General features: G+C 45.4%; 1 protein-coding gene across 1 annotated transcript in view; it reads left to right on the top strand.

The window, feature by feature from the left end:
• LOC118113918 (raftlin) overlaps positions 1-12,099 on the top strand; it is an 88,855-nt gene that overhangs the window by 28,903 nt on the left and 47,853 nt on the right. Inside the window, exon 3 of the mRNA XM_035164042.2 lies at positions 11,061-11,238. Within this exon, the coding sequence (XP_035019933.1) occupies positions 11,061-11,238 (178 nt within the window). The remainder of the gene's footprint in view (positions 1-11,060; positions 11,239-12,099) is intronic.

Below are 12,099 nucleotides of genomic sequence, written 5' to 3'. Positions count from 1 at the left end.
AATTAATGCCTCGGGGCCGATGGTCGTTAGCGTTTTTCCTCCCGAATCTTTCCTCTTGAAACCTTAGACCCGTAGAGACAGGACGGCAGCAATGATCTGTGGATCGGTTTCGGGATTCGGTTTTGTTGGTATTTCCGTTGAACATTCATGGTTGAACTGGTTTTAATAAACCACTTCACCGCAGTGGGACTCGGCCCCTGGCAGCGGTCGGCTTCCTACGTTTAATGGCAAAGCAAGTGTCATCATGTCGGCCTCGCAGCATCTGCGAAGTGAACAGGAGCAGACTGTTCTGCTCTACATGCAGGTGCGATCCCATCAGTGTGAGTGTTACTGTGAAAATATGAGGCGGGAGAGCGCAGGAGGTGTGAAGGCACAGCCAGAGAGTGTGTGTGCGTCTCTCAAGTCTGTGTGTGTGTGTGTGTGTGTGTGTGTGTGTGTGTGTGTGTGTGTGTGTGTGTGTGTGTGTGTGTGTGTGTGTGTGTGTGTGTGTGTGTGTGTGCATGAAACTGTGATGTAACATAATCTAAAGTTATTTCAATGAACAGTATTCGGTCTGTGGATGTGGTGCATCTCATTTTCAGTCTGGAGCCTGGAACCTTTCGTTATTTCTGTGATTATTCATTTTTCGATACCGATATAATCTGTCACTTGATACAACAGTTGTTATTGTTTAAAATGCTTCATGATATTGGTGATTTTCTTGACGGGAAGAATCTATGAACCGTGATCAAACCAAATGCTTTTTCCACTGTCAACACAAACAGAAACATATGCTCATGAGAACAATAGCTGTACTGTGAATTGGCTCTTATTAAAACTGTTCGTAAATATGGACGACAGCTTCCAAACGTAAAGCCAACTCATCTTGAATGCCCCCTGGTGGCTGGCTGCAGTACACGTCATAAACCCTGCCTCCTCCATGCTAACAGATGGGACATGGACCAAACTAAAACAAGTAAAAGTTAGGGTTGGTAATCCTGGAAAAGCTCCAATCGGCCCTCTCATCAATGCTACGTCCCCAGAACACATGAACGTGCAGCAAACTGCTGGAGGCTGACTAGCTGCTCTGCTTGAGCGGTGCATGTGTGGACCCGGCTGCAGAGTGTGCACGGTGAGAGCACGGGCACGGTGCCTGCAGGCAGCTCGTTTAGTGACAGACAGGTACACGAGCCAATTAGTTCATCCGCCCTGTTTTTCTCAACGATGCCCTCTATCACTTTTTAAGTTTAGGTTTTGGTTTTAGGTGTTTCAAAAAGGGGTCAAACGTGATTGATTGACAGCTGACACTTACTTGTGACTGGTCAAGCATGACACATGACACGTCACCACGATCACTACAGTGCATCACAACATGCCGGCACCTGTATCCTGGATATTTCTGCTTAGTTTTTGTTCTGCAGCAGGAGGTGGAGACGCGTCGTCCATCACTATTTCTAGTCTGGCTAAGTGATCCCAGAGCATGGTGGGATAGAAGCCAGGTCTATTCAGCTCATCTGAGTGTCCGTCCAGCTCTTTACCATATGTTGGACGTGATGCAAAGATTTGTTATTTTCCAAACAAAAGACGAGGGAGAGAATGAGACTTTCTGCTGCAGTCGCTGTTTGGAGAAAACAACCTGTGCATGTGTTGTTTTCACACCTAAAAGGCCTCGTCAGACTTCGCGGGCTCAGTGTTGTGGATGGAGTCTGAAGGACCCGACGAGCAACTGAGTCCCTGAATAAAAACATGTTTGTGTAAATCAGGGAGAGCGAGCGAGCAGGCGAGCGAGTGAGGGAGCGAGCGAGTGAGGGAGCGAGCCAGTACAACAGCAGTCATTAGGTGGATGTAAAATAAAAGTGCAAGTGTGTGTGAAAGCGTGTCTGTGCGCCACTGAGTGAATGAGTGATTAAGGATTTAAGTCAAAGGGGAAGGAAGTGAATACTGTGCATGTGTGTGTGTGTGTGTGTGTGTGTGTGTGTGTGTGTGTGTGTGTGTGTGTGTGTGTGTGTGTGTGTGTGTGTGTGTGTGTGTGTGTGTGTGTGTGTGTGTGTGAGAGAGAGAGAGAGATAGAGCGATAGCGAGAGAGAGGGAGGCACCAGCAGGCCCAGTGACTTTCCCAGTGACTCATTAGGTGGGTAATTAAGGCACAAAGCTTTGGCCCCAGGGCTCCACCGAGCTGCACTCTGAGCCCCGACTGCTAATGACGCCAACCTGGACCTCAGAGAGAGAGGAGGAGGGATGGATGGGTGATGGATGGATGGATGGAGAGAGAGAGAGAGAGAGAGAGAGAGAGAGAGAGAGAGAGAGAGAGACATCGGTTCACACAGCAGGTGCCCAGACTGCTTCTCACACAGGGAGGTGAGAAGACGGAGGGGTCGATACTGTTCACACCCCGCAGGGATATCAACTCCAACTTTAGAATAATGTGAAGTTAATTTACCCTTGTTTCCAATAAACAATTACATGAAACACACCTCGTTATTCAGCCCAAAATATTACTGTGAAATAAATTAATAAGTTAATTAAAAAACATGGATCTTCTCCACACTGGAATCCAAAGGAGGGAGGAAGCGCGGCATGACAAAAATATTCTAGAAGAGTTGATGAATGAATATGTAGATGAAATAATCTTAATGTATTCAGACCCTGATGAAGCCCCATGTTACATCCAGTCTGCACCGAGCACGACGCTGTTCTTCTCACATCCAGCATCAGGGTTGTTTAAAAAGCAAACGTCCTTGTGCTCGTCTGAGTGGCCACGGGCTGGTTGATCTTACACCGAGATGTGTTCAGTCACATCGTTGGCACATGGCTGTCTTCAGGCAGCAGGGAGCTGCTGCACTTTTTTACCAACTCGTTTGAATTCAAGGGCGAAGCATTTCAATGTTTGTTACACACATAAATGGTTTTAAACCGTGAGTCTGACACATTGACGTCTCTTCCTTGTGCTAGTTCTTCATTTTCTTTGTCTCATCACATAGATTTCCATGTAACTTGGATCCATCCTTAAGATTGAACTTCCTGACTAGTGCCATTATCAGGTCCAAATTTCACTTTGTCCAAAACTTTGATTTATGACCAAATACTTGAAAAACGAATTTCTGTCTCCTCTGCCACGTCTGTGCACGGGGTTAAGTGATGGTTAGCAAAAGTAAGCAAGGGGCTGATATGCTGAACATGATCATTATACCTGGTAAGAAGAATTCAAATGTTATTTATGTGCAGTAAAAGTTGTTTTTCACCTGTTGGAGCTCATCCTGTTTCAGTATCACACCCCTGGTACCTTGGTCTGGAGAGGAGAGAAAAATCCACATGTGGAGGCAGAGAAAAGAGGTTAAGAGCCGAGACGACCCCTCAAAGATTTTGCACTTCTCAACACAATGTGGGGAATGGATGGAGGGGCTCGCAGGGGGCAGGCGGCTGCAGAAAGAAAGCAGAGGTTTAAGGCAGTGGGGCAGATTCTCTGCGAGGAGCGGAGGGAAAAAGGATAAATGTGCAGAGGAGCCAAGCAGAGAAGCTTCCTCCTCCTCCTCCTCCTCCTCCTCCTCCTCCTCCTCCTCCTCCTCCTCCTCCTGTGGCAGAGGGGTGAGAGAAATGGGAGCTGAGGGAGAGGAGAGCGGATATAAAGGAGGCGGCGGCGGGGAGGACAGAGGAGTTACTGGCATTTCCATTTTGAGCCTGTATCAAGGCTAATGACTCAAGGCAGACTGCTGTGCCTGAGCGAGGGTCCTGCAGGTGGTCCTCACAGGAGTGGAGAGCTCCTGAGGAGAAGAAGGCCGTTTTAATTGGACGCTGAATAACGGTATGACTACTTCATAGAGAGAGAATAGTGGGGAGGTCCTTTCAGTGGCAAAAGGCCAGTGTGTTCGTGTTTTATTCCATTTATTAAGACCGTATGAAGGTGCACGTGTTTGTAAAAGGTTGAAAAGGAAGCATACATCATGGTATTACAGAGCGATAATGTGGCAAATTAAAAATTATAAATAGCCGGTTCCAACTGCTGTATGATTACTGGGCTTTTGGAACTGTGTTCCTGTGCGAGTCCTTTGTTTGGGTTGCATCTTGTGCTCTTCTAACCCGTAGACGTACATGTATGTGCACAAGCATACAACATACAAAGACAACAACAAAGAAGAAACAGAAACAAATTACGAACTCACGTAAGAACACCTTGTTAGCACGTAGCTGCTCAACCAGACTCTGGACGACTCGTGAATTTAAATAACTCTCCTTTCAGCCATGTTTTGGTCTAAATACTTTATTCACCAGCCAATCACTGACGGTGTCTGTGTTGTTTGGAGCTCTGACCGAAAACAAGAGAAACTCAAAGCTCCGTCAACAATGAGCTGAAAGACACAAGAACATGTTAAACTGATGCAACCTGCAGACATGCAGTTACGTGATTCATTGTCAGGATCACAGACTTTAAAGATGGACGACGTGTTCCCACTTCCTCCTGCTCCCCAGGAAGGAAGCAGAAATAACCTGGATACTAGTGCTGCTGTGTGGATGATGATAATGTGACTTGGAGCCAGGGTCTGCACAGTAGCAATCACTGACACACGCGTTTGACCAATCACCTGTCAATCCTGATGTTTCAACCCGTTATTATAGCGTCCGGCGATCAGACATCAGGGTGACAACAACAACCTAGAATGACAGGAACCATCCTTCAGAAAAGAATATTCCATTTCTATTTTGACTATTTAATTTGGTCCATGTCCACGTCCCCTACCAAGGAGGAGGATTCTGCTTCAATCATCATGTCGTGCATCTTTATATTTCAGTTAATATAGTTTTCATTATATCAAAAACAAAACACTTCAAACCTGCTGGTTTAGATCAACTTGTTGTGTCGCAGGTAATAAAAGCAGCATTTCTCTGAACCTCTCCTTCATCTGACGGAAAAATACATCCAAGTCCGAGATGCCGTTCCCCAGTATGAGCACATCAGCTGCTCATTGAGTCATCACTATTAGCAGAAACAAACAATTCTCTAATCACGATGAGATGAGGCAATATCGCAGGATGAGGGGGACGGTAGCTGCAGGATCAGATATCACTTGCAGTGGTTGTGGATAATATATGCCCGGCTATTTTTTCCCCCCATGCAAATGTGGTCGAACCAATTCTCCCAGAGGTGGCGCGGTGCACGTGTGTGTGTGTGTCTGTGTGTGTGCGTGTGTGTGTGTGTGTGCAGAGCCTCGGCTGCGAACTCCAATCTTTCAGCTTATTAATTTCATATTTACCCATTTATTTTTTAAATGTGTTGAGTGATGGAAGCGCGGCAGCCGGCAGCTCAGAGGTGCTTACAAGGCAGATGGATTTTGAAAAGGGGAAGTGAGCGCCGAGTCAGAGGCAGGATTTCCATTCAACGTTGAAGGATCCTGTTTCTTTTATTATTCATGGAAGCGAGAATTATCCACGGGAAGCAGCGTGAGCGTACACGGGCGTCTCACTGTGCCGCCGCCTATTCAGGACCGAGACTACACTTGTCCTGTTTGGGGCTTTTGTGCCCTGCTCAAGGGCAGACTGTCTCAGACAGGGAACAGTGCTTCTATTTATTTCTTTTTCGAAGCGTTTTTTTTTTTTTGTTGGAAGGATTCGAACTGCAAGCTTCAGAGTCACGGAGCCTTTATCTTCACGTCATTCTGTACTTATCTGGGAGACCATGATTAGTGGCGTGTGGGGAGAGAGGTCCCTGCAGAGAGATGAGCTGCCAATAATGTCACAGATTTGCATTTAAACTAATTTACACTCAGCTCAGTGTCTTAAGCAGATTGGACGTCAGGTGTTAGGGACACTTTGCTGACTCATAGCACATCTTGCCAGCTGCAGCACAGGCCCAGTGAAATACATGCAAACACTGTATTTATAGACTGTTTTTGCCGTTTTCACACTCGTGACTCTGTTTCTCTAACTTCACTTTTTGGTTTGTATGTTCTGTATTTTGCAGCCTGAAGCTATACACGCGTCCACCAGCGCAGCCCCTTGATTTGTCTTAATGAAGAACAGCTTTCACTCTGAACGCCTGCTGATTTCAAGTTTTGAAAATGAGTTGGAAGAAGTTTTAAAATGCAGCCTCGACAGATCGTGGACGTGTTAAAAAGCGAGTCAGTGTGTGTGGTGTGTATGAAACAGGAGCCACTTCCAGGGTCTCACCTCTGTGATAATAGGTCGTGATGGTACTGAAATCATTTGAAATCATCTCCTGAGTTCCAGGTCTTTCTGCCGTAGAAATGTTGTGAGGTGTCGTATGTGATTGTCTCATCTCTGATCAGGGCAACATCAGCAACATATGTCTCATTCATTTGTGTTTGTGTCAGTTGCTCGAGTGATAAACAAATATTTTCTGTATCTTCTTCTTTCTTTCTTCTTCTTTCTTTGTTCTCCATAAAACTCTTTTATTTCCCGTCCTTTCCTTCTCCTCCCCCTGATCTCTGCTCTGTCGTCTTTGTGTGATTGGAAAACAGCAAAGATTTGCGGTACAGAATTATTCACGGGGGCAGGAAAACACCGACAGACTTGCGATCAGATTTTGTTTGTGTAAATACGAGTCTGTTGAATCATAAATGGATTTCGTCCAGAAGTGAGACACACGTGGAACGAGGGCCACTTCTGATTCCATGTGATGAGTCAGTTAAAGATGTGTGGCCGTGTGTGGAGGGCCAGAGGAATAAATGGGACGGTTGTTTATTATTTATTCTGCTGAGATGAACCCTCTCAGGCATGCATATTAAAAACTGCATGTTTACATCTTCACTGTGAACTGAATGTTGATGCTTCTGCTTTGTACACACACACACACACACACACACACACGCACACACACACACACACACACACACACACACGATCTATCCACCTCAACTGTTTACCCGCAGTATTTGAGAACTATATTTAGTTTTATATCATTCACTTTATTCTTCTGCATTCATCGTCTTATTATTTTTAGAAACTCTTTTCCTTTCACTTACTCAAACAGCCTCGTTCCGTTTTCAGTGATCTCCCCACTCTCCACCCAAAGGTCCATTTAGCAGCTGGTCCGGAGCTTTCAGTCGTGTTGCATGATCCTCGTTAGCCGATGGAATTCATCAACTTGTCATGGAATCATATTCATTTCTTTCAGGACTTCTCATCCATGCAGGTTTACAGTCAAAGCTGAGGTTTAATGTTCACTCTTGACCTTGGAAACATCAATGTCGGCTGATGAAGTTCATGCAATGTGACGGAAAGTAGAGGTACAGATATTGTAGAGTGAAACATTTCCGATATGATTCAAGCTTTATTATACAATATGATATATACGATACAATATCAATATATATATATTAAAATAAATATCGGCAATGACTCCTAAGATGTCGTTATTAAAACCTTATTACAAAGAAATGTAATTGCGGCTTGATACTTTAAAGTTTAACCATAAACTTGATTAGAAATAGCTAAAAATAGAAAGAAAAGACAAACAAATAGAACTTGAATTAAGAAAATAGACATCTTCACTTCACCGTAAACACTAATTATTAATTTATCCACTAATGATTTAATCGTCCCCACACTCTGCAGCAGTGTTGTGAAGGGCCAAAGAAAGTGCAGTGTCAAATTTAGACACACAACACGTTCAATACTAGCTCATGCACAGCAACAGTTCAGTTCAGGTTGTGCGTCCTGAGCTGAGCTTCACTGAACTTTGAATGAACATGTGAACCGCTCTTTGTGCAGCAGCGGTGGCTTCAGGGTTTTCTGGCCTGAATCTATCTGCAGAGATTTAATCATAAACAAACTCTTTATACTCACACGACACAACAGTTGTTCTGACCCTTGACCTGTGATCCACCACAAACTAGTGACTAGCTGGTCGCGTCTCTTCCCGTTAGCATCGCTCCCTCTCCGTGCGTTCATTTCATACATGGTCCCACTTTAGCTTCCCCCAAACCAATTTGTTAGTTGTCAGCCCGAAGCCTCTTTGTCACGAAGCGATTTGCTCCTTGCGAGTTTAAGGCCTCTTCTGTTGATATGTGCGAGAACCTTCTTCCAGGGTAAACAAAAAAGTTGAAGTGAAGTAATTGGCTGCCGGTTCGCCACGTAAGGTTTACCCGGCTCCTTCAAAGGCCTTAATATTCTCAGCACAGCACCTCAGCGCTGACACGTGCGGCGCTTCCACGGCAGCTGATTTGCTTTCATCTACGCCGAACAAAGCGATTCTCCGTGGATAACAAGATTTTAGGGTAGAGTAAACATCTTTACAACAACGAGAGGTTCGGAAAAAAACTTAGCACCGGGCAACACTCTGCTCCGGAGGCAGCATGACAAATAAAAAATTGGTTTGATAAATAAATGCACAGCCTGTGTATTTAAAGGGCCTCTGGATAAAATTAATACCAGCTCACACAGCGATTAAAGCCAACTTAAGTCGCCAGCGGCTGTGTTCCCACCGCCTAATTGAAACCATTCCTTATTTACTCATCTCAACTAAGGGGATGAGAGAGCAAGCAAAGACGGTTTCATTTTCCACTTAATATCTACCGCCTCGTGAACCGTGCGCACACGCAATCGCTTCCCTCTGGGGGGGAAGGACGGCGTGTTTATGTTGCTCCGAGACGAAGAGGGAACGTAGGAAAAAAACAAAATCTCAGATCACAGAAGGATTAATTCCATTTCCACAGGCAGGCACTGGTGGAGGGAGGGGGAGGAGAGGGAGCAGGCAGGGGGGAGGAGTGGAAGGGGGGACGAATACGTTTAAGCAGTTTGCAATGGCGACCTATTTCTTTGTTTTAATGTCTTCATGCCTTGTAACTTCTAAGGCTCCTGCATTACGGCGCAATAGGACAGAGCGTGATTGAGAAATTTGAGTATTTTTAGCCCAAGCGCTCACTCACCCTGAGGGGACAGCATCTTCTTCTCCTTCTTCTTCTCCTTCTTCTTGTTCTCCTCTGCTTCTTCAGTGGTTTCATAATGAACCTCTGGAATTTTTGCCTGGAAGGAAGAGTCGGGATGAACTGAATCAGCTCCCTCTACATCTCAGGGGCGGCTGCTGATTGGCTGCAAAGAATGAATGAAGGGGGCAAAGGGGAGAGAAAGACAGATTCCATGCAGAATGATTCATGTGAAAGGGATCTGTTGGCGTAAATAGAATATAAAATAATTCTAGAGATGTTTTCACTCGTGTGTGATCATCTAAGTTGTTGTTTTCTTTAACCTTTATAACTTTACATTTACATCAGGAGCAGGTCCTCTCTACGGAGGCCGCCATGTTTTTGACAGCAGCCCAGACAAAACAAGTTTTTTACGAGGTTTCCACAGGTTCTCTAAATGTACCTGATTCTTTTCCATCCAGATCCATGAATTATTCTCTGCGCAATCTTTCAAAAAGTCCCAAACAAAAAAAACCCGCCCTTTGTATCTGTGCCCAAAATGAGTAAATGACTCCATCACTAATGTTTAAAGAGCAACATGTTGTGCGTGTTCGCTGTAAAACTCTTTCTCTGTACCGAGCGTTTGTAATAAATACACACGTGTAACGCAGAGCGCGGAGCCATTAACATCAAACAAGCAACAACAGCCTGACGTCAGACTGAGACCGACTGACCTGAATTTACCCCCCCGACGACCTCGTGTTGACACAGCTTGAAATTATGAACAATTCTTGCAGATTTTCATTCCATCATCATTATCGCCATATTTACAGTGTGAAATACTTAGATTTTCCAGATGTACAACACAGATGTTGCGTTAGCTTCCCTGGTGTCAGTCAAACCCGTCCGACGCTCGCCCTCCGCCCGACCTCCTGTTGAACTTCTGTACTCTGACTTTTCCCATAGATCCGAACCTTTGGCTCTGTGTGGTTTCATTGACTCTAATTAGCCGCAGCCGCATTTCCCACGTCTTGTGACAGCTTGTACAGACAACCAGACCGCCCTCCCCGGTCTCTCTCTCTCTCTCTCCCTCTGCATCCAGCTCTTTGTCTTGGCGCTCTCCCACGCACCCCAGCTGTTTGGCCTGCAGTGAATGTCACCTCGTACAGTGCGCCGCTGGGATCCCAGCCGCCACGAATCCAGGGCCAAGCGTCGTCTCGACCATCGTGTCTCTAACTTTACCTCTCTTCCCTCTCTTCCTCGCCTTTTCTGACCTCTTCCTCCATCTTCCCCTCCCGTCTCCCTCCCACCATTAAGCGCTTTATTACCTTCTAATCTCATTGCTTCTATTCCTGGACCTGAACCACCACCCTGATTGGCTGATGTTGCCTGACAGTAGTTGTTTGTGGCTCCTGGCAGGTCCCATCCCCTGCAGAGGGAGACTGGGAGAATATCATGTGGAGAAACGACCTTTTCACACCAACTCTATCCCTAAAACTTTGCTTTTTTAGAGCAGCCGTCCACTCGGTGATTGCAGCTCATTAATGTCAGGCCCTCGTCCGCTCTACAGTCATGTTCAGCTCGGAGGGAATCAAAGTAAGTGTCAGAATGTGGAGAGCTGCTGTGATACAGAGCCGGAGCAATCAGCTCTGATTGGATTTTGATCCCGTCTTATTAACTCCCAGATTGAGGGGATGGAGCAAAACGCGTGATGCTAATTGCGAAAACAAACTGGGACTGAATCTAAAATCACCGTCGGTATCTGAATTGCAAATCTTTATGCAGCCTGATGAAATACAAATGACAGAGGACAAAAACAAACCATATTCAGGGATGTTTATTTCTCGACGACTCTCAGAATGAAAACGTTCAATGACGTTGGAGAGCAGGAGAGTATCTTCACTTCCTGTTTTGCTCTCGCATCATTTCATCTGATCCTTGCAACTTAAGCATCAATGGGATATCTCAGGAAATTGTTTGTGGGACTTTCTTCAAATTTGGCACAAACCTTCGAAAGAATTGGTGGCCAAAGGTCAAAGGTCAAGGTCAATGTGGTGCCATTTCTGCACCATCATGTGAATGTCAGAAAGACCTGGAGAGAATGTACGGACGTCCCCAGGGCAACATGTGTCCGTGTGAATCCCTCGAAATAACAAACAAGAGAAATCATTCTGCAACACAAACAGTTTGGTCTCACACACACGTCTCCTCTGTGTCCCTCAGGTGGGACGTCCACTCTGCATCTCTCGTCCGTGCGGGAGCTGCCATGTCAGCTGCAGGAGCTTTACCAGCAGGGTTTCGTCCTGGCAGCGGTTCACCCGTTCGTCCACCCCTGTGGACCAGAATCCAACAGCCCGCCGCACCAGCTCTACCGGGCCATACTGGTCCGACTCAACGACGGGTAAGAGCCTCAACACTTTTGATATTTAACTGTATATTTATGTTTAAGTACTCATGTGGTATTTAAGAATTGGAAAATGTGCAGGTTTGAATAGATTTTCAGTCTCATTTTTAGATGCTTTTATACCCATATGTTATGAATTTGATTAATATATAAAAAAACTGTCACTTGACGGACTTTTAGAAAAGTAAAAAAATCATAAACAAATATGTTACATTGCTCACAATGGTTTTTGGGGGGGAGAAATCCCAGGTTGTGACCAGTAAAGGAAGACGTCCCTAATTAAAAGTAATGCATTCTACTTAACAAAGGTGGGGGCCAGGCCATCATCTTTCAGGGGCCCCAGATGTCTCAGCGAGACCCCCGGGAACACGACCTTTGTTATCACAAGATGATGAAGCCATTACAGTCACTTAAGAAAAACATGCTGAGATTACTAATGTACCTTAATTGGTGTCATTATGCAGAAAAAAACATGTCGTGGGAATCTGATCTTTCTTTATCTTCATGTGTGTAATGGCACAAATTGCTATTCTGGCTGGTTGGTGGGTGATTTTTAAGGTTTATATCATAATTAAACATGTTTACGGCCGTTGCTTTATATTTCAAGTTCTTTCCATGGGGATACATGGAGGCAGAGATGTTTCCAGCTTGACATCCACCTAAGCCCGGTTCATTTAACATTTCATATCAGTTGTTCAACCTTTCGCTTCAAAGCGTCACAACATCTGCTCGCGGCGCGGCGAGCTGTCCTGTGGGCAGCTGGATTGGATGTGAGTCAGCGATAATCTCAGTCCTGCATCTCCAGTCCCCTCAGTGCTCCGGCCAAAACCGGCTGTATGGCCCAAAGCCATGGCCTCC

The sequence above is a fragment of the Hippoglossus stenolepis genome, chromosome 8 (genome assembly GCF_022539355.2).
Source record: "Hippoglossus stenolepis isolate QCI-W04-F060 chromosome 8, HSTE1.2, whole genome shotgun sequence".
Classification (NCBI taxonomy): domain Eukaryota; kingdom Metazoa; phylum Chordata; class Actinopteri; order Pleuronectiformes; family Pleuronectidae; genus Hippoglossus; species Hippoglossus stenolepis.
Note: the sequence above shows the minus strand (reverse complement) of the source record. Positions and strands in the feature narration are given on the sequence as shown.